Source organism: Rhea pennata, chromosome 2, assembly GCF_028389875.1.
Source record: "Rhea pennata isolate bPtePen1 chromosome 2, bPtePen1.pri, whole genome shotgun sequence".
NCBI lineage: Eukaryota > Metazoa > Chordata > Aves > Rheiformes > Rheidae > Rhea > Rhea pennata.
Window position 1 is genome coordinate 40,879,210 of NC_084664.1, and position 23,834 is coordinate 40,903,043.

General features: G+C 39.0%; 2 protein-coding genes across 9 annotated transcripts in view; one reads left to right on the forward strand and one right to left on the reverse strand.

The window, feature by feature from the left end:
• RAB5A (RAB5A, member RAS oncogene family) overlaps positions 1-22,260 on the forward strand; it is a 32,510-nt gene extending 10,250 nt beyond the window's left edge. For 4 of the 7 annotated variants that reach the window (XM_062569311.1, XM_062569310.1, XM_062569313.1 and 1 more), the window contains 4 exons: positions 527-678; positions 2,261-2,383; positions 2,695-2,788; positions 5,096-6,570. In XM_062569311.1, the coding sequence (XP_062425295.1) occupies positions 527-678; positions 2,261-2,383; positions 2,695-2,788; positions 5,096-5,211 (485 nt within the window). In that variant the 3' untranslated portion in view covers positions 5,212-6,570. Of the gene's footprint in view, positions 1-526; positions 679-2,260; positions 2,384-2,694; positions 2,789-5,095; positions 6,571-9,225; positions 9,623-12,237; positions 12,348-12,471; positions 13,085-21,976 lie in introns of those variants that run through there. The other 3 variants (XR_009957591.1, XR_009957590.1, XM_062569309.1) reach the window with 3 other exon arrangements.
• On the reverse strand, positions 6,017-23,221 carry PP2D1 (protein phosphatase 2C like domain containing 1). Of its 2 annotated transcripts, XM_062569307.1 has the most exons (5): positions 23,192-23,214; positions 22,933-23,048; positions 21,212-21,364; positions 12,098-13,112; positions 6,017-8,013 (listed from the first exon to the last, which is right to left on the reverse strand). In XM_062569307.1, exons 4-5 carry the CDS (start codon positions 13,104-13,106, stop codon positions 6,770-6,772), a joined length of 2,253 nt encoding a protein of 750 aa, XP_062425291.1. In that variant the 5' UTR covers positions 13,107-13,112; positions 21,212-21,364; positions 22,933-23,048; positions 23,192-23,214; the 3' UTR covers positions 6,017-6,769. The 2 variants fall into 2 exon arrangements, with proteins under 2 accessions (XP_062425291.1, XP_062425292.1); XM_062569308.1 differs by lacking the exon at positions 22,933-23,048 and having other exon boundaries at positions 23,192-23,221.
• Positions 23,222-23,834: the final 613 nt, after the last annotated feature.

Below are 23,834 nucleotides of genomic sequence, written 5' to 3' on the forward strand. Positions count from 1 at the left end.
TTGCAAAGTGAAAAATACAATTGTATGGCTGCTTTAAAAGCAAGAGCTTTTGAGAAGTGATTCTTACTTCCAATCTTAACTAAGATGGAATTGTGAGCTGAAAATTGAGACTTTTAACATATTCGCAGAATGTAAGTACAGTGTAGAACTGTGAATATCTGAGCTATTGGAATATAGTGTGGCAGGATGCTGTGGTTGTCTGTATAATCTATTGCCTCTATGAAGTGTGTCTAGAAGACTTAAGAGAAGGCTTGTGTTGATCAGATTCACTATTAAGAAAAGTTTATTCTTCCCAATTTTTTTTTTATCTTTAACTTGAGAAAAGACTGGTTGTCCCAAAAGCTGTTCTATGTAGATCAGAATTATTCTGTAGCAGCTAATACCTTTAGCAGCTTCAGAGCCATTATATTTTAATAATAGGCTTTAAGTGTTTAAGGAAATCATAGTTGATACATCTTTGAAATTAATTTTATCTGAGTATACAAGTATAAGCAGAGTGTTTTCAGCACCTCTGTCTTTCTTATAGCTGCTTTTCTAACCCAGACTGTGTGTCTTGATGATACGACGGTAAAATTTGAAATTTGGGATACAGCTGGGCAAGAGCGATATCACAGTTTAGCACCCATGTACTACAGAGGAGCGCAAGCAGCTATAGTTGTATACGACATCACAAATGAGGTAAGTATGCTATACAAACAAAAAGGGATCTAGAAGTTACTGGACTTGATTTGCATTCTCTTACCGATTCTTTCACTGCCTTGTGTGAATCAGTTCATGATTTCGTAGTGACCTATGCATTGTTAAATTATGGCTAGAAACCTTTTTTGGCCAAATTGCAGTCTCCAGAATTCTTTTGTGCATTTAGCAGTTTCTCATTCTTCTTGTTGTCTCTTTCAGATTGAAATGAAAGAATTAATCTAACTGTTGGGGAGTTGTGGCTGTAGAGCCACTGAAACTGCCTGTGGGACTTGGCAGGTTTAACACTTGAAAGTATTTTTAACTTCTGCTGAAAGTGACTGAGGTTTTATTGTGCTGTAACAAACTAACAAACCTTTTTAAATGCAGTCTGTGTATTAAGTGACAATTTTCTACACAGAAAACTTGTATTTTTGAGCAAGCAGTATATCTCATTATTTGGGAGCAAAATGCCAAAAGAGAATGAAAGAGTAGAACTGATTTATGAGCAGTTAGATTTTCAGTCCACTGTGAAGCGTATCCTTTTCTTCAATAGAAGTATGTCCCATAAAAACTAGTTAGCTCTGAGCCAATAATAAGTGATAGTAATGTATCCATTAGTAACTGTCAAAGCATAGTTTAAATAGGTTATGATATCACAAATGAGATACTTTTTATTAATAAAAATACTTATACAGCTATAAGCAATACAGCTTTCCTTTGATTTCTGTTGATACAACGAAGCTTTATATTTCATTAGATTAAAGGAGAGATTCACGTGCTTTTGGAGGCTGAACTATGCTTAACAGTTGCATTGGTGGACCATTGTGCATTTCGTTCTTAACTGGTAGAACTTTAAAGGTGCTATATTCTGCAGGACCTTGTACAGTCTATAAATCAATGATCTGAAAAGCATTTTCTAGAGAAAATTCTTTTGAAAAAGAATTAAATCCGTTGCCTTGAAGTGTGCTACTTCTCTCACTATACTGCTGGTGCAATTGATACTGGAAAACACTAATATCTTATTGTTGTTACAAGTTACAGGTAGGGAATGGAAATGTAGCACAAACCATTGAGACCAAATATTAGGCTTATCTTTTATTTGAACACTAGGTCAGATAAGTTTAATAAGGTCTTTGATACAGTTTTCTTTCAGCAGGATGAGACTTAAAAGCTATAACTCCCAAACCCTGTGCCATAATGCACTCGGTAATTATAAAATATTTCAGACTTTTTCAACATAGCTGCTTACAATCTTGATTCTTCTGGGGGAGAAATTAAAATCACTATTTTCTCTCTTAAACCATTTCTCCCTCCTTATGCTGTCTACATAAAAGTCCTCTTGTCTTTAGTTACTTTTTCATCATTGTCCCAACTAAGCACGTTTTACTTAAAAAAAAAAAAAAAAAAAAAAAAAAAAAAAAAAAAAAAACTCACTTGGCAAGTTGGAATTTGCCTTTGGACAATGGTTGCAGTCTTGTATTAATTGGTTTCTTGCTTAAAGTACAAATAGCAGAGATTGGGATAATAAGCGAGTACAAAAGGATCCTAAAACTCAGTTGCATCACTTTGCAATCATTAACAGGAATCCTTTGCCAGAGCGAAAAATTGGGTCAAAGAACTTCAGCGGCAAGCAAGTCCTAACATTGTAATAGCTTTAGCAGGAAACAAAGCTGATCTAGCTAACAAAAGAGCTGTGGATTTCCAGGTATGTATGCATAAACTCTGTTTATAAAAACACCTTTTCATGGAGTAGCTTATATGTGTAGGCTGACTACTTGTTGTGGAGGTCATGCTGTTAAATATAAACATGAACTGAGACTAACTGTATTGTATAAAAATAGATCTTTCAGTAGCATGTGCAAATTATGTGTAGTAATGGACTTTTTTGAGTAAGAAATTAAGTTTGACATTTGACATGAATAAATTATTCAATTAGTAGCAGTAAAAGTACTGTATGTACTAATTGTATGATCGGAAAAAAAAAAAGAAATAACGCATTTTCATTTTAACTTTTAGGAAGCACAGGCTTATGCAGATGACAACAGCTTATTGTTCATGGAGACATCTGCCAAAACATCTATGAATGTAAATGAAGTTTTCATGGCAATTGGTGAGTTTAAGAACAAAATTGCAGCTTAGGGAAATTGTTTTCCTGAGATTCATGCTATGAGGACAGTTCTTTTTTAAAAAGTAAAGCTCTTTTACTTTTTCACTTAGTCTTTCTCCTTCTGTGGCACTGAAGTTTTTTTTTTTTTGTTTGTTTGTTTGTTTGTTTGGTTTTTTTGTCCTTTCAGATCTTTTTAAATATTCAGATAAAATTATTTGAAGCAGAGTTTTCCAGAATTTAGGTATATTCTTGGACTAATTTGGAAAAATTAAGTGAGATTGCCTTCAAATTCTATTAAGGAAGTTCAGTCTACGTGTTTCAGTCCCATGTTTCATGTTTAAGATATAATTGTTGTTACATACTGAGGTAAAAAATAATTTTCCCGTGGTATAGGTAACCGTAAAGAACTTTACTCAGTCAAAGATGAGTATATGTGTTTAAACTTGATGCCTCAAGTAGAAGCAGCATTCATGTGAAAAGTAAATGTATTAACATATTTTTAGCCCTAGCTTAGAAATAGACATGATATACAATATGCATTGTATCAGCACTGTATCAACCCTATAGAACTTCAACATCTTGTGAATTATATTGATGCATACAAAGTTGCATTTCATTATTAATGATAAATATGAAAGCAGCAGAAAAAGAAGGGATGTGTTTGTAAGTTGGCCCATTGCCCTATTTAGTAATAACTTTAATCGCAGTAGTGGCTCTGCTACTGGCAGATATTAACATATAGTGTAAAATAATCATATTAATCTGTTTAACAATTTGCACCACAATTTCATCAAAAGAAGTGGGACAGATGTCAGACAGCATCATTGCTGTCAAAACTAAGTGTTTCTAAATAGCTTGTACCTTCATCTTTTCTAACCAGTAAAGCAAAAGGCAATTTGTTGTCTGTTTTAAGTTTCCATCAGATGTAGATTAAATTACCAGTATAGTAACATCTTAGAACAAGTAATTGCTTAATATTAACCATAAATACTTCAAAAAGAATACCCAAAACTGAGTAGAAAGTGTATATTTTTGTCATAAATGTTTGAGGCAGGCTGGCATTTAATGATACAGAAGTGCTCAGTTACAGTGCAGGTGCATTTTAAATAGTTGTTAATCATGAGAAATGCATCCCCAAAATGAGATATTCAGGATGGCCTTTTGCACAGCATGGATGCAGTTTTGAGGACTATATATAAAGATCTTCAAAAATAGGAGAAAATTAAAAATGAGAACATGGACAAAAGAGAGGGATGTAAGCTACAGTCTCTGCATATTGACTGCTTTAGGCTTGTGTAAAATTTCCAGTTAAAAATTCTGGCTTTGGAATCCAGAACAGCAGTACTCTGAAGGCATTATTCTGCTGTTGCTATGTCCCTTTGTACCATCTGAGCGTGCATCTTTTTATTGTGTACTCTGAGTTTCAATTAGCTGAGTTCATCTCGTATATTGTATTAGTCTTACTGCTGCTTATTCTTATACTTCAATTTCATTCCTTTTGGGAAAAGTCACTCTCTAAGCTGGCTGCTGTAATTACCTCAGTCTGATATATGCAGCCAAATTGTAGAGCAGGAATAGTTATGGGTTCCTGGGAACATGGGAGAGTCTGCCCTAAGGAAGTCCTTCCTTTCCAGGTCCTGTAATGTAGAACTTACATTTCTGTCCGTTAAAAAAATGCTAGAAAGAGCTACTGCTCAGGAAAGGTTTTTTTTTTTTTTAAAAAAAAAAAAAAAAAAAAAAGTGTGGTGTTCTCTTTTTCTTTCTTTTCTTCATGTCAGGATGGAGAAGGTACCTTGGAGCTACAAGGATGACAAACAATTGCAGTCAGTTAACTCATAGCTGAGGGGGAAAGGACATCTTGGAAAAAGAGGAGAGAGATGGAGTTGAGGGCCATTTTATATGTTGTATGCAAATATGTATTCTGGCTAGATAGTCAAATTTCTTTAAAGTTAGAGCCATCTCTGTCCATTTTGCCCCTTTTCATTCTTTTAGTATTTTTAGCCCTAACATTCTGATCTTACAGCTTGTTATGTACTTTCCAAGAAAGTCATTTACTATCATAGCACGTCTGGGTGGATACTGTTCAAGTTACAAGTGTATTTTCATTCTTGAAAATCATAATGTAATTAATCATTAAGATGTTAAATGTCTTAACTTTTATTACCAACAGACTGTCTCAATTCAGATTTTTTAGTGATTATACTGATACTCTTGTAGAGTAATAAAGCGCTGACAGGTTGTGTACCCAAATAACTTAATCTGAGTAGAATCTCAGTTTTAACTATTTCTTATTTCTTGTTGATTTTATAGCAAAAAAATTGCCCAAGAATGAACCACAGAATGCAGGTACCAACTCTGCCAGAGGAAGAGGAGTAGACCTCACTGAACCCACTCAACCACCCAAGAGTCAATGTTGTAGTAACTAAAACATCAGTTGCTTTAAACTGTTCTGAATATTCTTCTGCTTCCTAACTGTTAATAACAATGGAGTTGGAGTGCTTAACCTGGCCCAGTACAGCTTCCAAACAGCGAAGAGACTTACGATAATAGTCAAGTTTATGATGCAGAATTTTCTTTTGACCTTAATTTTAACGTGCATGTATCACTGGCTGTAATGTTCCAGCAGTAGAGGAGAGATGGAAGTGGAATAAACTTGCTTCAGTTGAAAGGTTTTAAAAATCACTTGCCATTAGGGATATAGAAGAACTGTTTACCATGGACCTAATTGGCCAGTTCCTGTAGCTCCAATACTGGTTACTGTTCTAAAGAACAGAATTGGGACTCTTTGTACTTCAGTTGTGCTTTAAAACCTTTTTAGAAACAGAGTCTAAAAATTGATTAAATTTATTCACAGTATTGATACAACCAGTTGTTTCTGCAGGTATTTACAGTTTAGTTATACATTCCATAGTTTAATAATTTAATTATAAGAAATAGTTGCATTAACAATTTTAAGAACCTCGTGCTTGCAGGAAAGTGGAATTTTAGTTGGTACACTGTATGTAAATTTTATCAACCCAATTAGTTTATCTAAAGAAAATAGTGATTAAATCAAGTTTAACTTCATTTTTAATGTGTTCAGAAGGTGCAAAACAGTAAATTCAGCTTCACAGCATAGGATTTTTTTTCTTTTTCTCTACAAACTATAAGAGCTCTTCAAATAAAACTACAAAAAACTCTATTAGTTTTGATCACTGCTGACCATTAGATTCTTATGTTTTTTCCCCCTCCTTCAAGGAATAAATAGTGCATTAACAATTATGTACATTCAACTTGATTTTAAATTTGGATATTAATGTACTGTAAATAGGGTACTCTGCATTGTAGTCTACATTTGTTTAATAATTTCTGTAATATTTAAGAGTTGCTTAAAGGTATACAGAATGTACAGTTACTTAAAGCTAACTTTTTTCCTCTCTAATTAAAGGGGGTTCTGAGTTCTTCCTTTATGGCTAGAACAGTAATAGATGATGCTCCTGTATCTGTAACATAAGTACTGCTGTCTGTCAGTAATGAACTTCGCAACTTTGTTTTCCAAAGTACATTTTATTTTGGTCTGTCCAGTATATTGCACTAATTCTTTTAGTTATTTTCATTATATGAAATCTACCAAGTGTGTCAGAAGAGATGAATTAGTCTATTTAAATGTTGACCTGATAGCAGAAACTTATTCGTGCAGATTTTAAATTTGCAGTAATCCGGATTTAGCAAGGAAAATGACAGTTCACCAGTGTTTAGTTTTATATTGAGGTGCTCAGGTTTGAATAAAGTGGTTAAAAAAAGGATTTGTGATTTGTGTTTCTTCCTGCTCTAAGTTCCAAAAGCTTTTATTGCATTTGCACAGTTCCAGAGATGCTTGATTTCTTATAATGAATTGGCTATGTGCATCATCATTCAAGATGATTATGAGCAACTCCATGGCACAGCTAAATATAAGCTTGTGCTGTATGTACAGTGGCACTCCATTTATTTTATGATACATTTTTAAATGTTGACATAATTAGGTATTTTATCACATCCATTTAGAAGTGCAATCAAAACAGTAATGTTATCTCTTGACCCTGCAGCTAATGCAGTCTTGACCAGTTGTTCAGTTGCGTAGCCTGCTGCGTTGTTGTAGAATGTCTCAGAGGGAACACTGCCACTTGCTGCAGTGGGTGATTCACAGCTAGACAGGTATACTTCTGTGTCCTCTTCAGACTGTGGTGATGGCTTAGAACCAACTGTCAGTACAGTCTTTACTGTTTGTTGACTAGTGTAACTTGCAGTTTTGTCAGAAAATGGCTTGGAGTCTGCTTTTTCTGCCAGTTTTGCATCTGAGTCGCAATTAGAAAGGTATGCTTTTGTGTCATCTTCAGGCTGTTTTGTGTCTGTTGACTCCATTACCAGCCCATTCTTCACCAGTTGTTCAGCAGTGGGACTTAGACACTTTCTGTGCAAGAGGTCTAAGTCTGTGTCGTCTTGCCCTGCAGTCTGTGAATGTCCCTGAAAACTGTTAAATAGATGCACTTTTTGGTCATCAAACTGTTTCAGTTCTTCAGAGCCACTTTGTGTGCTAGAACCAGATTCTCTGCCCTGTGAATGTATTTCACTATTACTGAAAGAACCTGGTTCTGTATCTGCTTGATTTTTGTAGTCATCAGCGTCTTTAAAAACTCCATCTTCACTGTGCAGATAGCTCCTCCGGGAACATATTGGCTCATTTTTTATGAGGTTGCCTTTTGAGTCAGCAAGAAAACTGTCTTTATTAGAATGTAGTATCTCTGCTTCATCTTGCAGCTCATTAATAGCCTTCAAGTCATTTAAATGGTCTTCAGAAAGAGGCATCAAATACTGACACTTGTGCAGAGAATTTCCATTTTGTTGGATACATCCATATGCTCTCAAATACTGAGTGAATGTTGTTAGTGTTAATGCAAGTACCTCACCATAATCCAAAACTTCCCAAAGACCACTGGAAGCTAAAATAAGAAATTGACAGGAATCATCGATAGGGACAGAAACAGTATGAGGTACAGGTATAACAGATTTTTTCAGTACTGGATCTCCATGATGTCCAAGACCCCTTGTGGTTTTCAGACGCCCTTCTACTAAGCCATCTGGTTCGTTAATGCTGATTTTGCCACCATTCTGTAGTATGCGTTTTCTCTCGCTTGCATTAGAAGTGCTGTGCTCTTCTGAGAGGCAATATGCTTTTCCATTTTTACATAAGACTGCATGTACATTACCTAAAATAGAAGAATATTTTATTGCAGACTAATCTTTGTAGATATTGCTGTTACATCAGTAATTAGCCTTTTGCTAAGGACTGTAGAAAACTGAGGTTATGGTTGAATTTTCTGTTACAGGTAACCATACTTCCATCAATGAATCCCTCTGTGTTTTACAGCAAGGCTTTCTATAGGTTTTTTACCTTTTATTTTTCAGAAGGCTATTTCAGAATGCCTTTTGGATGTGTCCTTTATGACAAGTCTAAGTGACATTTCAGATCTTAAAGTGCAGTCTGACAGAAATGTTGCACCTTGACTGGGTTTTAAGCAAGAGTACATACAGATGATGTCAAGTAATCTCTTCTCAAATACTCCTTTCTGAAGGAATGTGTACTTTCAAAATGTTACTGCTGAATTAATCCATCAAAAAGTTTGAGATTCAAACTATTTTTAAGGATATAAAATGTTCTAGTACCTGAAAAATAATTTTAACAGTTTAACATGAAATCTTAAATCCCTTCCACAGGCTATCGTGCCAAGGGAGCAATAGTTCTTGCAGTACCCATGTTGAGTCAAGGACTAATTTCCCACTTTGCTTTTCCCTCAACACTCTTGAAATTCACAGAGTGAAAAGTGGTTAAAATCAGAACATTGCAGATGATTAGCCATGTCAGTCAGACTTGAATGCAGGGCATAAATAATAACACCTCTGAAAAGAAGTAATGCAACATTTGAGATCCTTATGGCTAAGCTGGGAGGAGACAGTTCCTGTGTTAGGGGACAGTATTGGTCTGTTCTCTAGTGTTGGCATAAGTGAAAAAGTGATGTGTTGCAGAAAATCTTAAGTGGGATGGTAGCTTTCCAGATACTAAGTGGGCAACAATCTGCTTTTTTATACAATGTTTTTAATATTTTCTGGTTAGACCAGAGCACAGATCTACTTTGAAAGGGTTTATAGGTGTGTGTGTGTGTGTGTATATATATACATATATATATATACACACACACACATATATATATATATATATATGGCGGTTGCATTTCCTGGGAAGTACTGCTGTTGCTTAGTTTAGGAGGAAGCTCCGTATGCAGCCTGTGTGAAAGCAAATTTCTCTAGAAGGTAATTCAGAATATCAAATTGAAGAATGCATCTCTTTACTGACTATAGAATGTGGATACCTTAATTTATAAAATTTTCTTGTTGCTTTCCCCTCCACCTTTTTTTTGTAGGGGAGAACTGGAAAGATGCCCAAAATTTCTTTTGATCCCTCAGAGTAGGACTCCAAGCTGAAAACCTAACAAAAGATATAATATAATGCATGTGAAATAATGTGGCTGCAAGAAAGAACCAAATCTAGTTTGCTTTTGGATGCAGATGTCTGTCTACAACCAGAAACTCAACAAAGGAGTCAACAAAAATGAGCTAAATGTGGGAGGAAATGAAGAAGGCAAAGCTGGTGAAGTGCCACTATGTCCTGTTCCAGATTCTGACCATCCACTTCAGTTATTCACATGGTGATGAAGGAGTATATCTACACTTCTGTAAGAACACTTTCCTAAGGGAAAAACCTGATCTTGTGTAAATTTTGTTTCTCCAATGTGATGTATTTTATGAAAAAAGTAAATAAATGTGATTTTATATGTAGTTAAAAGATACAGCCTTTAATTGTAAAAGGCTTCAAGTATCTCTGATTCACTTCAAGCCCTATCTTATTAAGAAAGTTTGAGTTTACAATATTTTATAAATACAAAGTTGAAGCCAGCATAAAACTTCATGTTGGAGGAAAGGATGCAGGCAGGTACTAGAAGGAGGAAACTTAGGTTGGATGAATTGACTGGCAAATTCTGTTGCTTTCATCTTCTATGCAAAGATTATTGTAATGAAAAGGGTCTTTTCCCCAATAAAGTGGAAGCAGATTAATTTGTTAGCTCTGAAACATTAGAATCCGTGTTGTGATTTACTCCTGTATTCCATTAAAGATGTAACTGCAGCTCCTGCAAGAATATCTGAGCTGGCACTAAACTACTGGTTTTGATACCAGTCACAGCAGAGTTGCAGTTACTTCGACTGAAGCATGTTCGAACTCTTAAAGTGTATTGTTCTGCATCTTTACATGATTTGAGGTCCCTGAACCAGTCACAGACTGCTGACAAAATTTTGTGGAGATTGTTTTCCTATTTCACCAAGGTTTAGTGCAATTTGTAGTTCTATGGTAATTTTTTTTTTTCAGTAGATTCATTAGGGGTAGGTGGTTAGATGTGGCTGTTGTTGGTTTCATAATATGGTCAGCAGGCTTTTCCCAGAATACTATTTCTGAAGAAGGGAGAGATCTGTGTGGTTTGGTTCACATGATAAGGTGCTTTTAATTTTTGGTTTAAGTCTTGAAACTTAGTCTGTAGAGTCTAAGCCAAGGTTGCTGTCAGAAGTCTTCCTTCTACTTCCCTTTGCTGCTCACTGGTCTTACTCCACATTTTTCCCTTGTGGCAGTACAACATTTGTGCTGTTGTGTGGTTAAACAGCTCTGGGAACACAAAGAAGTGGTTAAATAAAACTTTTTTTTTTTTGGGGGGGGGGGGGGGCTGTTAGGGTTAGGTTAATTTTCAGCTGGGTGCATTGCTTGATCTAATTCATTAGGTAACTACAAAAATGTTTGTTGCCAGCATAAGCTAGAGGCACTATGGATATAGCAACAAGTTAGAAGAATGGAGGAAAGGAAAGGATTGTAGACTTGTTGTTTCAGTGACAGTTCTTGTTGGTTTATAGTCTTCCTCAAACTCACAGAAGTTTACCTATTATTACTGTGCAAAAATAATATATTTTTTTTATGTGCGGTCAGTCTTTCCAAATACTGAATATGATTTTTTTCTTTCCTCTGAAGGAAATGAAGCCTCTTAGATGACTATTTCTTTCCTACTTATCTTTGACCTTCTTATTCAACTTCAGTCAAATTTTATGGAGATCCAATATGAAAAAAATTTATAAATTTTGTGAAAACAGGCATCTGAGGAGGAAAGGGTATCTGTTAGTGGCTGTATTGATTATAAGTTGCAGTGTGAGTGCACTCCTTACTAAATACTAAAGAGAATAAAACAAAAATAACTGTAGTGCTGGTGGCATGCCTCAAGTAGAGATTGGAAGACACTGGAGAATCTAACTGTAGACACAAATCTCTTTGAAACTATTCATGCAACAGTTTTTTAATATGATTCTGCTTGTGTTCTCCTTAACAGGAAGACAGTTGCCTTGCTTATGATCTTAAAACTATCTTACATACACAAGAGAAAACTTTATTGATAACAAAAATCATCAGTAGGTAAATACAATAACTAGAGCTAGGAAGAACTGCAAGAGCTTTGTCCAGCGTGCTGCCTGCAGCAGGACTAGAGGGAAAAAGCATTGGGAATGTATCAGTATTTTTCTTTACAACTAATAACAGATTTCCCCCCACTATATAAAAGGCAAAGCAGCCTTCCTCGTTACAACAACCAGGGCTGGACAGAGATTCTGTAACAGCAATAAAACCCAGCCAATTGCTATTTCAGTAGTTGATAATTCCAGTAATCCCCACAGATAATATTTTTAGTTTGCTAGTAGCAGAATAGGATCGCACTTAGTCTCACGGCAACAAATGAGTAAAAGAGGAAAAGAGTATCTTAAACATGTTTCATTGACACACAAGATTTTTCAGGCCTAAAACCAGAAGATTTATGATTGTCTGCCCTAAAATGATGTCATCTTAAGCCTTCCTCTTTGAAAAAAAATATATATATATATTTTCTTTACTCCATCTTTACAAGATCACTTCTATACTACAGAATATTTTTAATTGCATCTTTCATATTAGTAAATCAAATTTATTGCTCTAACTCCCACATCACATTGAAGGTTCTTATCTAATAACCTCGATTCTTGTTGCCTGATACCAGCATCAACTGCAAGAGATTTTATCATGTCTTCTTCACATTGGCAAGTTAAAACAATTGCATCCTTTATCTCCAAATATCTTCTACCTACAAATCTCTAAATTAGCTTATTTTTTCTCTTTTTATTGGGTGGAGGGAAAGAAACCATCAGAAAAAACCTAGCCTAAAACATACATACCAATATTAGCAATGTGCAGTAACCCAGCAGCACCTTTGGATGTCCTGGCTAATGGACTGTGCCTGTGGTTTTCAAAATATTTTCTTTCTTCCTCCTCAGTGCTGTCTGTCTTTTCACTGTGAATTCTCTCCACTAAACAGGTAACAGTTGAACAGCCACTCCAGCGAACTTTGGAAACTTCATTCCTTCCTAGTTGTAGAAGTCTATCCATTCTCCAGAAGGACTTAGCATATGCTTTGTGAATCCATTTGTAAGTACTTGTCTTGTTAGTCTTGTCATTGTCAGAGAAAATCCTCTCTTTTTCCCTGTAGTCTGCTGTGATTACTGTGGCAAAGGAATCTAGGATTTGCTGTTCATCCTTACTCTTCTTGTAGGAGGAATCTGTTTGAGCAAGTTGGTCAAGAAATAAAAGTGGAAGCTCTGCTGAAACTGCTTCTGCAGCTGGCACACCATGACAGCCATCAACTAACCCTAGAAAACATGTGTCTGACCTACTTCCATAATTGTCCAGCACAAAATATCTGTCTTCCATGTCTCCTTGCCAAGTGGAATTTTTATCTTGGCAAATTGATAATGCTTTTATTAACGAATTTTTTACTTTCTTAAGAGTGCTAGAATTGTTAATGCTATCAAGATCACAGGATGATGTGTAAGTCTGTCTGTCTGTAAGGAATTCAAATGAATAATCAATCTTCTGCCTGTGCCTCTCAGAATATCTAGGAAGCTTGGTCAGTTTTGAAACCAGCTTCTGTCTCTGAGCTAAAAGTGTTTTGTTGTCTGTCTTTGTCTGTGGGCTACTGTAGCCCAGAAAACTTAGGGCTGTATGCTTTTTTTTGTGATTAAAAAGATGATGTGGGTATATTCTTTGCTGACATACTGAACAAAAAATTGAAATGTCCTTGGAATCTACGTTCTTGGGTACAATCCTGACCTTCTCCAGATGATCTTCCTCATCTCTGGAAAGCTCAGAATCAGGTAGTTTTGATTTATCTTCTAATTTTCCTCCCATATCATTCTATAAAAGAGTTGAAAACATTATGAATTTTTACCTTAATATTAGATAATACTACATGTTATTCAAGCCTTGTTCTTATTTTCTGTATTATAAACTCTACATTACCATGTAATAATACATACATGGTCAGGAAGCTGGGAAATCCATGTGAAACTATAGGAAAAAAAAAGTAGATAAGAAATACATTAAAAATCAGTAATACAGCAAACTTAAGAACAGAAAAGTTTAGAAATACAGAATTCATAACAACTTGGATGATTCTTGTATGTAATGTCTTAGTCACTTCTTTGTTTCCTCGTTGTGATTCAATACATAGCCCTGTGCCTTCGCATTATTAAAACCTCCAATATAAAGTAGTTACTCATCAGCTTTTCTATATGGTATTCATCACTTCCTGGATATGATAGTGGAGTATAATTCTTACCCCCCTTAAAAAATGAGTTTAAGATAAAAAATGCATAATAGTTTTGAATGTGAAATATGAAACGGCAATAAGCACTGGTATATCACTTTATGTTAATTCAAATCCTACTCTCGCTGCAATCAGTTGTGGCTGTGAGGACATTAGATGTCAAATGGAAAAATATTACTTAGTTTTATATTATTGTACATAGACACACAAAAGATAAATTAGATTTACGTAAGTAATATTCTATTATTTCTCTTGCTTATGAGAGCTGGACTTTGCAGTGCTAATGTTCTTTTAATGTAGAATGAACTTCACGTGTGTCGCTTTTTAAATTAAAGAAGCACAATGAATATCAAAAATATTATCAAATAGACCAAACAGTGTTGGAGCATTTAGATCTATAGGGGGAAAAAAAAGAATGCTCCCTGAACTAAGAGATCAGCCACAAATAGTAGCCATATGCATAACAGCAACCTTATGGTTGGTTCTTCAGCTTCAGAAAAAAGTCTCCATTTCCTCTTCTGCTCGGTTTCAATCTTTCCTCAGTCCTGTCTTCCTGACTTCATCCCAGACACCTGGGCCCAGCTTCCTTGCCAAATCAGTTGTTACCGTATCTGCTTGGATACTGGGACTGGGCACTCTAGCACACCCGCTCCACTGGACACCTAGTTCCAAATACCACTCCTTCTGCTAGCGGGGGCGTATGTGCATATTTACCCCATCAGTCTTCTCCCGTTATTAGGGCCAGTACTTGATGCTATAAACTCGGAGAGAGTCGAGCTTGTAGAAAGGTCCCGGTAAGATGCACTGTGCTAGAAAACAGCCCACACAGATGGAACTGTGCAAATTTAGCACCTGGATACTAATATGTCTCCTAGTGCGACCCCCTACTTTTTTTTTTAAGCTTATAACTTGATCTATTTTGGGTAAGTTTACAAGAATGACAAAAGGCATGCCACTGACATGGCGAATTTCAAGACCCTAATTAAAAATCTGACAGTCCTAGAGCTTCTCTGTAAGGTAGTTATCAAAATTTTGTTTTAATACATGCAAAACAACTTATTTTCCTAATCATATTCTCAGAAGCAGCTAAACTATATTACCTATAACTTTCTGAAATGAATTCTGCTTCAGGCTTGGAAAGTTTCAGCATGAACAGTTAATATCTGCCAGTTTTAAGTTACTGGAAACACCAGGCAACCCTATATGTAGGCAGTACTAATGATTCTGCCTAAGAAACATGTACATAACATACAAAGGAAATACCAACGCTGCTTAAGCAACAGGTAGAAATACCATTGTTTGAATGGCTGCTGTGTTTATTGCGTGATATACTGCTAACCCTTACTGCTCCACGCATAACATCCTCTCTCACCAAGTTAGCAGGTAACATACATGTACAGATGCCATAAAGGTATAAACAAGATCTTGATACAATTTTTAAAGCTCAGCTTGCTACCCTATACATCATCTGTCTACTAAGTATGCAAACATAGAGTGTAATATTTATCTGCTTATGCATGGGAAATATTAGATAAAATTGAGTTTGCTATGGGTTTTTATTGTAATCTCTCTCCAGAGACTTCTGTCTTTCGGTTAACCTTTTCAATATCGTGGTAGGAAATCCACCATCAGAGCAAACAGCAGTGGTTTAGCAGCAGTGTTGTCCCAGTGCCAAATTACAGCAGTACCCTTTGACAAATTCAGCCTGCCTCAATCTCATCCATTTTCTGGGGCTGTCTCTTTACAGTTGATACAGCCACACACCTTGTAGTAACTATTTTGCACCTGTTGCCCATTCCAGGAGTTCAGCTGGAAAGTGCATTTTCTTCTAACTACTTGTAACACTCCTCTGGGTTGTAAACACTTCCATGATTTGTTTTTCAAAGCATACATGTCTTTCCTTTGACAACAGTTTAACAAAATTCCTTTAACTGTTTTAGAATTACAGAGAATTAAAAGACATAGTTTGAGATTATACGCGTTTTCAAGGGCAAAAGTCATATTTGCTGTTTATGTCACGGAGAAGACCCTCTTGGTCATGTTACTATGAAAGGAAGGCTACTTTGCTTCTGTGTCATTACCCAAATACTGCCATGTATGCAGCTGTGGCAGAGCTGAGGCAGGACATGGGGCTGTAGGTCACTGTTGGAAACCTGAGGCTGGTGTGGCAGTGAATGCCATCATCCCAGGAAATCCTGTATTTCTGGGCAACCCTGTATGTCTCTGGCACTTGGAATTGATTGCTGTTTGTATAGCAAGCAGAGATTATTTTCTGTGTCTGCAGTTAGGCATCACAATCTCATTTATTTAATTGGAGAAGATGTCATTAATTGAGCTTCAGAGATCCAAAATCTGATTTGTATCTGACCAGGAGAGTCTCATATGCTGTCACCTCCTTCTGACACGTCATTCCAGTCCCCACCTGGGAGTGTTGCTTTCTCACCTACCTGTGTCACACTCAGCACGTAATGCATACAGATCTCTACTCCTCTGTAAGGTTTGTTTATTTGCTACGTACTCATAGTCTTAGGAAACAAACAGCATTGTGGAGCTGGAACCAGGCCCCAGGAAGGTGTCTAGCTGACTGAGGGTGGCAGGAGGAGGCAGAGAAGGGCTGTGTGATGTAAAATGGAGGTCACAGTCTCCCTGGACTTGTCATCACAATATTATCAGTTAATATATATAAATAAGCTGCACTGTTGCAAAGTCTTGCTGAAAAGCACCAAGTGCCTCACCCATCTGTTTCTTTCTCCCTGCTTTACTCTTTGCCATGTCTTTTCTCCTCGTGTCTCAGTCAGCATGTCCTTCTCCCCGTGCCAGCAAGGGAGTGCCGCTGCTCATATTGCCGCTGTGCTGCCAGCCTGCTCCTTCCTTTCGACTGCTGTTCCCTCCCTCCGCCTGTCACAAGTCTGGCAATGGCACCTCCCTCGAAAATTGTTAGTGAGTGCTTCATACTTCTTCCATCTGCATACAGAAATTGCCTATCAGGCATCACTGGGTCAGTCTTTCCTGGAGCATCTCTGGACCTGATGCCACCCTGGAGCTTGTAAAAGGAGCTAGTATGGGTGTAGTGGTTGCAGTGGTGCACTACACACCCTACATCACAGCCCAAGCTGGGTATGGGCACAGCGCTACTGCCTGTGCAGATGCTGTCTTACCAGCAGGCCATAGGACACATGTATTCTCTTGGTTTCAGTTTCATGTGATCTCCTTCTGCAAGAGCAGCAATGGGCTCATATCTGATATATGCATTTAAAAAAGGTTACATAAGTTTTTTCACAAGACCTCTAAAAACTCTTCTGCTGAAAGAACAAATTAATTTAACTCAGCAACCACATCCTATACTTTCCACCAATTTTAGCTGAGCTGGGCCTCTCAGCTTCCAAAAGCTGAGAGAGCTTCCAAAGGCAAAGGGAGCAATGCAAAAGGCATGGATACCACAAACCAGATGTCTTCTCCCAAGTAAGTCAAACAAGCCTAGCATAGTGCCCTTCTTACTGCATTCCCAGAAGCAACAACACAGCTTCAAGGAAGTCCTGTTATGAATGATTTGGGAAGAGATAAAGAGGAACCTAGTGAATCACATGAGCGTGCCTTCAGGGGCATCTGCCTTCAGGACTTGGGAACACTCCCATCTATGGACCTGATGATAGGCACGCAAGAAGGAACTGATTAATAATTAAAATAATTATAGAATAAATTAAAATAATTAGTCTCCTTATTTACCTCCAGAAGCATTGTCCAAAACTGGAATCTTGGGATTCCATAGGTCTTATGTCAGCCTATAAAGTGGTAACAGTTGCCATCATTAGGTCTTCTTAACTGAAGGTAATAAGTTGTGACATATTGTCCATTTGGACAGAGGCACAGCCGTCCAGCCACTAAGAAGCATTCAAAGTGGGAAATGGGAGTAGTAAAAAATGGTGCAAACACATCTTCCTATACCACAACCACTTTGCAGCTGGAGGCTGGGCCTGTGCTGCCAGGGCAGGGGCAGCAGCTTGTCAGCCATCAAGCAGCTGGTGGAGATGAGCATGGCACCGCACATGCGGCACCTGGAGAGGAGCATGTTAGTGGTCTACACTGGGCTACGCCACTTTGTACTGGGCCCTTCCTACCACCGTGTATTGCAGTGGAACAGCTCTGCCTAGCATCTACCTATTTAGGTATGTGGCTAAGGCATTAACTTGATTGATACTTTTCTAAATTCACCCACGTGGGAGTGTCATGGGGTGCCGAGAGGCTGCCAAAGCGCCGAATATGGCTAGGAGCCGCTAAGCAGTGAGGCTCAGTGCAAGAGCGAAGGTCACATCTGGCACGTGAGGTTTTGGAGAACCACAGAGGGAAAGCCGAGCAGGAAGCAGATGATGAGGGATCACGTAACTAACTGTTCCTCTTACACTCTTCTCCCTGTTACAACCCGCTTCCCTGCCCTGTACATCTACAGCTGGAATTACTTCTGTAATCCCGGGTTTCCTCTCCTTTTTCCAAATGTATGAACAGTTCTAGTCAGGCTGAATGGAAGTTTCTAATTTGTTTCATTTCTGTGGTTTAACCAAGCAATTAGCCATGATTCTTGTAGTTGTATTCATAGTTCTTAGGATTTCCAGTGTTCTGCTACCCAAACATGGTAGGTGTGGTATACTGGGGTGCATTAGGAAGAGTGTTACCAGCAGGTCGAGGGAGGTGATCCTGCCCCTCTACTCAGCCCTGGGGAGGCCTCATCTTGAGTACTGTGTCCAGTTCTGAGCTTTCCACTACAAGATAGACATGGAGCTACTGGAGAGTCCAGCATGCAGCTACAAAGATTGATCAGAGGGCTGGAGCACCTGCCCTATGAGGAATGGCTGCGAGAGCTGGGCCTCTTCAGCCTGGAGAGAGAGAAGACTGAGGGATCTTATCAATGCCTACAAGTACCTGAAGGGAGGGTGTCAAGGGTGTCAAGGGAGGGTGACGAGGACAAACTCTTTTCAGTTGTTCCCTGTGACAGGACAAGAGGCAATGGGCAGAAATTGAACCATAGGAAGTTCCACCTGCACATGAGGGGGAATTTCTTCCCTGTGAGAGTGACGGAGCACTGGCACAGGTTGCCTGAACAGGTTGTGGAGTCTCCTTCTCTGGAGATCTTCAAGGCCCGCCTGGATGCAACCCTGTCTAACATGCTCTAGGTGACCCTGCTGAGCAGGGAGGGTGGACTAGATGATCTCTAGAGGTCCCTTCCAACCTCAACCATTCTGTGATTCTGTGAAATACCCAAAAGGCCTAGAAATGGACTCTGAAGATCAGATGTGCTTAGGCCAGTGTAACTTTACCTTGTAGAAGTAAAATGTATTTTCTGTGCAGAATTCTAATATCTAACTCAGTGTGACAGCATGGGTGCAGGCTGGAGATAACTTAGATGGAGCTGATAGAAACTAGGCCGCTTCACTCCTAACCTGCTGCCAGCTGCATCGGTGCCAACTATCAGAAGTCTGTAATTCTGCCAGCACTGCTGACATAAATGGACCTCCCTCTATGCAATGCTGGGATAGTTAAGGAAACCATTAATGCAGAGATAATCAGAGTACATTGAAAGGGGTCCCAGAGAGCTGCTGGGATGTAAGCTGAGAAAATTGTAAGAAGAGAAAATGATGTTAGATAATGGAATAAATAAAAAAACTGTGGGGAGGCAAGTGAATGAAAAATAAATACATCTTATGTTTGCATCAAGCAATCTAGTGCGCTCAGTATCACAAAATAATATAGCGTAAGTGTATGCAACACCCGCAGATAATTAAATATCTTTAACAAGCAGCTTCTAAACTCGACAAACACACACACTTTCCATTGTATTGGCAAAGGCAGTAATAATATCCTGTGCTGCATAAGCCCAGTATTTATGTTTTTACTTGGCGTTTGATAAGACAAAACTTTGACTGGAGTCAAGAATAGCATGCTCTGTGTAAAAAGTGAACAAAAACTGCCAACTGCTTAATCACTAGCAAGAAGTCTGTGCTTCTTAAACAGCCATGAGTGTTACAGATATTTTCTCTTTCCCCCTGCCCCGCCTCATCTCCCCCCCCCCATTTTTTACTTGTAAAAACTAGGTAATTGGGTTGTGAGGGTCCATATGGCAGTCAAAGGCCTAGTGGTAAGGTCTGTCTGCCATCTACATTATTAATTTCACATGTAATCTCTATGGGAAGCTGACAAGATGCTAAAGACTATAATGAACAAAAGTTTTGTACTGTTAATGCTTCCAGTGATTCATAAGATATTGATAGCCTGAATGTGTAGTGGCAAAGAAGGAGGCCACTTGACTCATAAGGAATGTGCTAATGAAAGAATAAAATAAGGTTTTATACTTGGGAGAAATTCCCTGGAGGGGGGAAGAAGAGCTCCGCTTTTCACATTTTCACATTGAAAGGCAGGAATAAAACCAGGTGGGAGCTGAGAAGGAAAGTCCTATCGTGAACAAAGGGAGAGCCAGAGCCGTAGCAGCTCATCACACTTGCTCCAAATAGGCCTGAGGATGGGAGTGGGAGGAGTGGACAAGTCCTCAGAGCTCCACAGCTGGCTGGGAGGTCCCTCCCAGGGAGGCAGTGTTCAGCAGTAGGCTGCTATTAGTTGAGTTATTCTTCAACTCATGTGGCCAAGACAGGTCCCCAAAGTCTCCAATGACACTAAGTAATAACTAGGTGTCAGGCACACCCTAAACTATATTTTAATTTCCTCTTTTGTAATCTAGATCCCTCTTTCGTAACTGAGAATCAAGAACACAACCATTTGCTTTGCTAGAACAACTCTCGTGCTTTTGCATTTAAGCTTATCTGTGAACTGAGTTCACAGTGAATTTGGGCCATGCCAGCAAACATCAAATGTGCTGTTGCCTGGGAGCACCAGAACTGAACATGAATCCCCTCAGGGCTTCAGCAGCTTGGGACAGGCCTGAGAGTCACAAGACCTGGAATGTGTGCCTCATCCAGTTCCAGGCTTGCTTAATTTAATGTATATGAGTAGTCTCCCTTGAGTTCGCAAGCTAAGCAGCACAATTAGGAAGTAGACAGCGGTACTCCTACAACATCTTGCTAAAAGCTGGTTTCAGAATAAGCTGGACTTGTGCAAGCCCATTGACATGCCCTGGAGGGTAGAAACTAAAAAAACATGGCAGGGTTTTTCAGACAATGCTTTGAGTTCAATTTTAATTTAATATCTTCATATTGAATATTTAATGTGGAAAATAAGCTCTGGAGTTATTCTGTTATGCTCAAATTAAATCATAATTTATAACTGAAATACTTACAAAATTAGTCAACAGATAGAGCCAGCTTAGATATCAAACTGAGAATGACATGTACAGTCATATGTCAAAACAGAATTTTTTTATGCTTCGCTAATACAGTGTAACTCATCTTAGCCAAAACTATATTCACCAAAACTACCAGTAGTAAACATGGCCCAAGTTATTCCCCAATGTTTCCAGCAAACAAATGATCTATTCCTTCCTTATTCTTGCCAAGAGAGTGAACATAACATTTTAGTTGTCACTGGAACAGTTTAAGACAAAATAATGTTAGGTTTTGTCTTTTTCTTTCCTAACAATATTTTAGAACAAAGTTAGAATGATAAAAATAGATTTAAATCAGACTTACAGTTAAAAAAAAAAAAAAAAGAAAGAAAGAAAAGAAAACAAGAAAGTGGGGCTTACCTAAGAGCAGTTATAGAGTGATTTCTTTTTAAGCTGTTCCTCTCTGAAATAGTAGGCAGTTGTTCTGCATTTGTAGCGAAATTGCTGTTTATAAATGTTACTATAGTAACTGTATCCTTAGCCACAGGCTGGTAGATTTATTGTTCTGGTTATCTAGTGAGCAGTAAGGTAAAGAATAAAAAAAAAAAGAGAGAGAGAAAGCTATCAAGAGGTGTGTTATTGTAAGACAGCCACAATCTCACAAGAGGATATAGGAAAAATTGCAATATTTTTTCCCTTCATCCTAACTGGTGTCCTACTATATGACATAACAAGTCTTTTTTCCACTAGACCCTCATAAACACACAACAAAATGTAAATAGAGATCCAAAGTAACAGGCATGTAACAAAAGTCAGTCATAATGACTTTCATCTTTGTTTTATTTCAGTAGAAGTAAAAACTTCTCAGGCTTTTAGCACCTTGAAGAGCAAGGTGAAAAACTAAGACTGAAAAAATAAGGTTTTTTGCCTACGCCATGATCCTGTGAACACCTGCACATATAATTTCATATATAAATGCACATTGCATGGTCCTCATTAACATCAGTGGAATTACATTTGCAAAAATCGTAAATGTGTTTTGAGAATTGAAATGCATACTCTGTTTCTATATGGGTGTACAAACTTGATACCAGGTTAGATAACATTAGTTTATCATTTAGAGGAGAAGCTAAATAAATTGCCAGCTTTAACGGTTTTCTTTTTTCTTTTTTTGATTTAAAAAAGGCATTAGGAGAATGCCTATAAAGGCCACGGTACCCAGAAAAGCTGGAAGACAATGGCCAGCAATGTTAAGGGGCACACGGAAAGGAATTTGTTACAGATGGATCATTCATTTGCAACTGAAACAGAGCAGTGGGAAAGCCGAAAGTGAAACTAAGCAATATATTTTCATTGCCAAGTCTGCGAGGAAAGTGGAAGAGTAATTGTCATGAAGAAATGCAAGCAAATACATTTAGAAAGTTATTCTGATGATACTGCGGTGGAGGGGGTGTTACCACGCAGCCGCTATTTGTTATTCTAAAATATTAATTGAACCCTCTCAAAGAAATAAAACCGGTATAATTAAAGGGAAACGTGTTTCTTTTTTTTTTGCTCCGAAGATAGGGTCTGATGTGCAGCCGGCGGCTCAACCCCGCTGCTCGGGGAAGCGTGGCGGTCAGCGCTTCCTCCACCTTAACAGTCTGTCTTAAAGCACCGCGGATGGCAGCAGCCATCTTAAGGGTCACTGTCACCCGCGGCGCCGCTGAGCCCTGCTCGGGGAGGCGGCGGCGGCGTCCGCGGCGCGGAGCGGCGCGGAGCGGAGCGCAGGGATCAGCCCCCGGGGCCGGCAGCGCGGCACCGCCAGCTGGGATATTTCCAAAAGGGGGATCGCTCCCCCCTACCTTTTGTCCATTTGCAAACCTCAGCCCCCCCCCCCCCAAAAAGCCCAAACCAAACCAAAAAAAAAAAAAAAAAAAAAAAAAAAAAAAAGCCTCTCCCCCTGCTTTTTAATGAAAATATTGAAACATTTTAGACTAAAAGGGAACTCAATGCATTTTTTTTTCTCGCACTGAACGAAAACGTCAGCTCACCATAAAGTCCGAATGACTGAAAATATCAAGAGAGAAAATGGGGGTGAGAGAAGGGGAGGTCTCAGGGAAAATATTTCCTCACTCCTCCCCCCACTCATTACTCCCCACCTTGCAGAAGTCTGTCATCATTTTTGCTTGTGTAAGTCAGCAAGGCGAGAGCTTCTTTATATGTCGGGATTCCCCTCAATATTAACATTTCTGCTTCTGGTTCACACATCAAAGACCTGTAAATCACATATAAACGCGCAGCCTTAATTCCAGCCTTTTAAGCTGCGTTACGGAATTGTCATTTGCGGTTTCTCACTGTTCAACCACGTCTTTACATATGTGCAGCAGCACAGAACTTCCTCAGAACTGAGGCACTTACTTCCAGGCACAGAGTGCCGTTGCTGTGGCAGGATCAGGCACTTAATTTGAGCTTCCAGTTGAAAGGTAGCTCCTCGAGGGCGTACGCTGAGCTGAGCTGCTGTTAACACCTGCTCCCGGACATAAAAGGAAGCCCCCCCCCCCCCCCAAACCACTGTGCAGTTCCCCTGAAAGGAACGGAGCGGAGTCTTTATATTCTCGTATACTTAAAGCCAACTGATGTTTTTACATTGGCTGAATTATTATTATTATTGTTAATAATAATAGGAGGAGTTAAAACCAGCTGAGAGCTGTAGGGGATGGAGCCGCAATAGTTAAGTCAACAAACGAGTGGCACCGTGAGGGGAAATTAGGGCTTTTGCAGAACCTGAAGCCAAGGGCGGCCGAGGAGCGGGTCGCCCTTAGCCGGGCCAGCCCAGACGGGTCCGGAACTCTCCTTGGGGGCAACTTTTCCTCCCCGCTCTCCGGGCCGGGCGGGGCCCCCTCCGGCGTGCGCGGGGCCCCGCGCCGCCGCCCGCCCCCGCGCCCGCCATGCCCGCGGCGGCGGGAGGCGGGGGCCGGCTGCGCGCCCCCCCCGCGCGGCGGGGCAGGAGCCGCCCGCGGAGCGGCCAGTCCCCTCCCTCGCCCGCGCCAGCGCCCGCGCC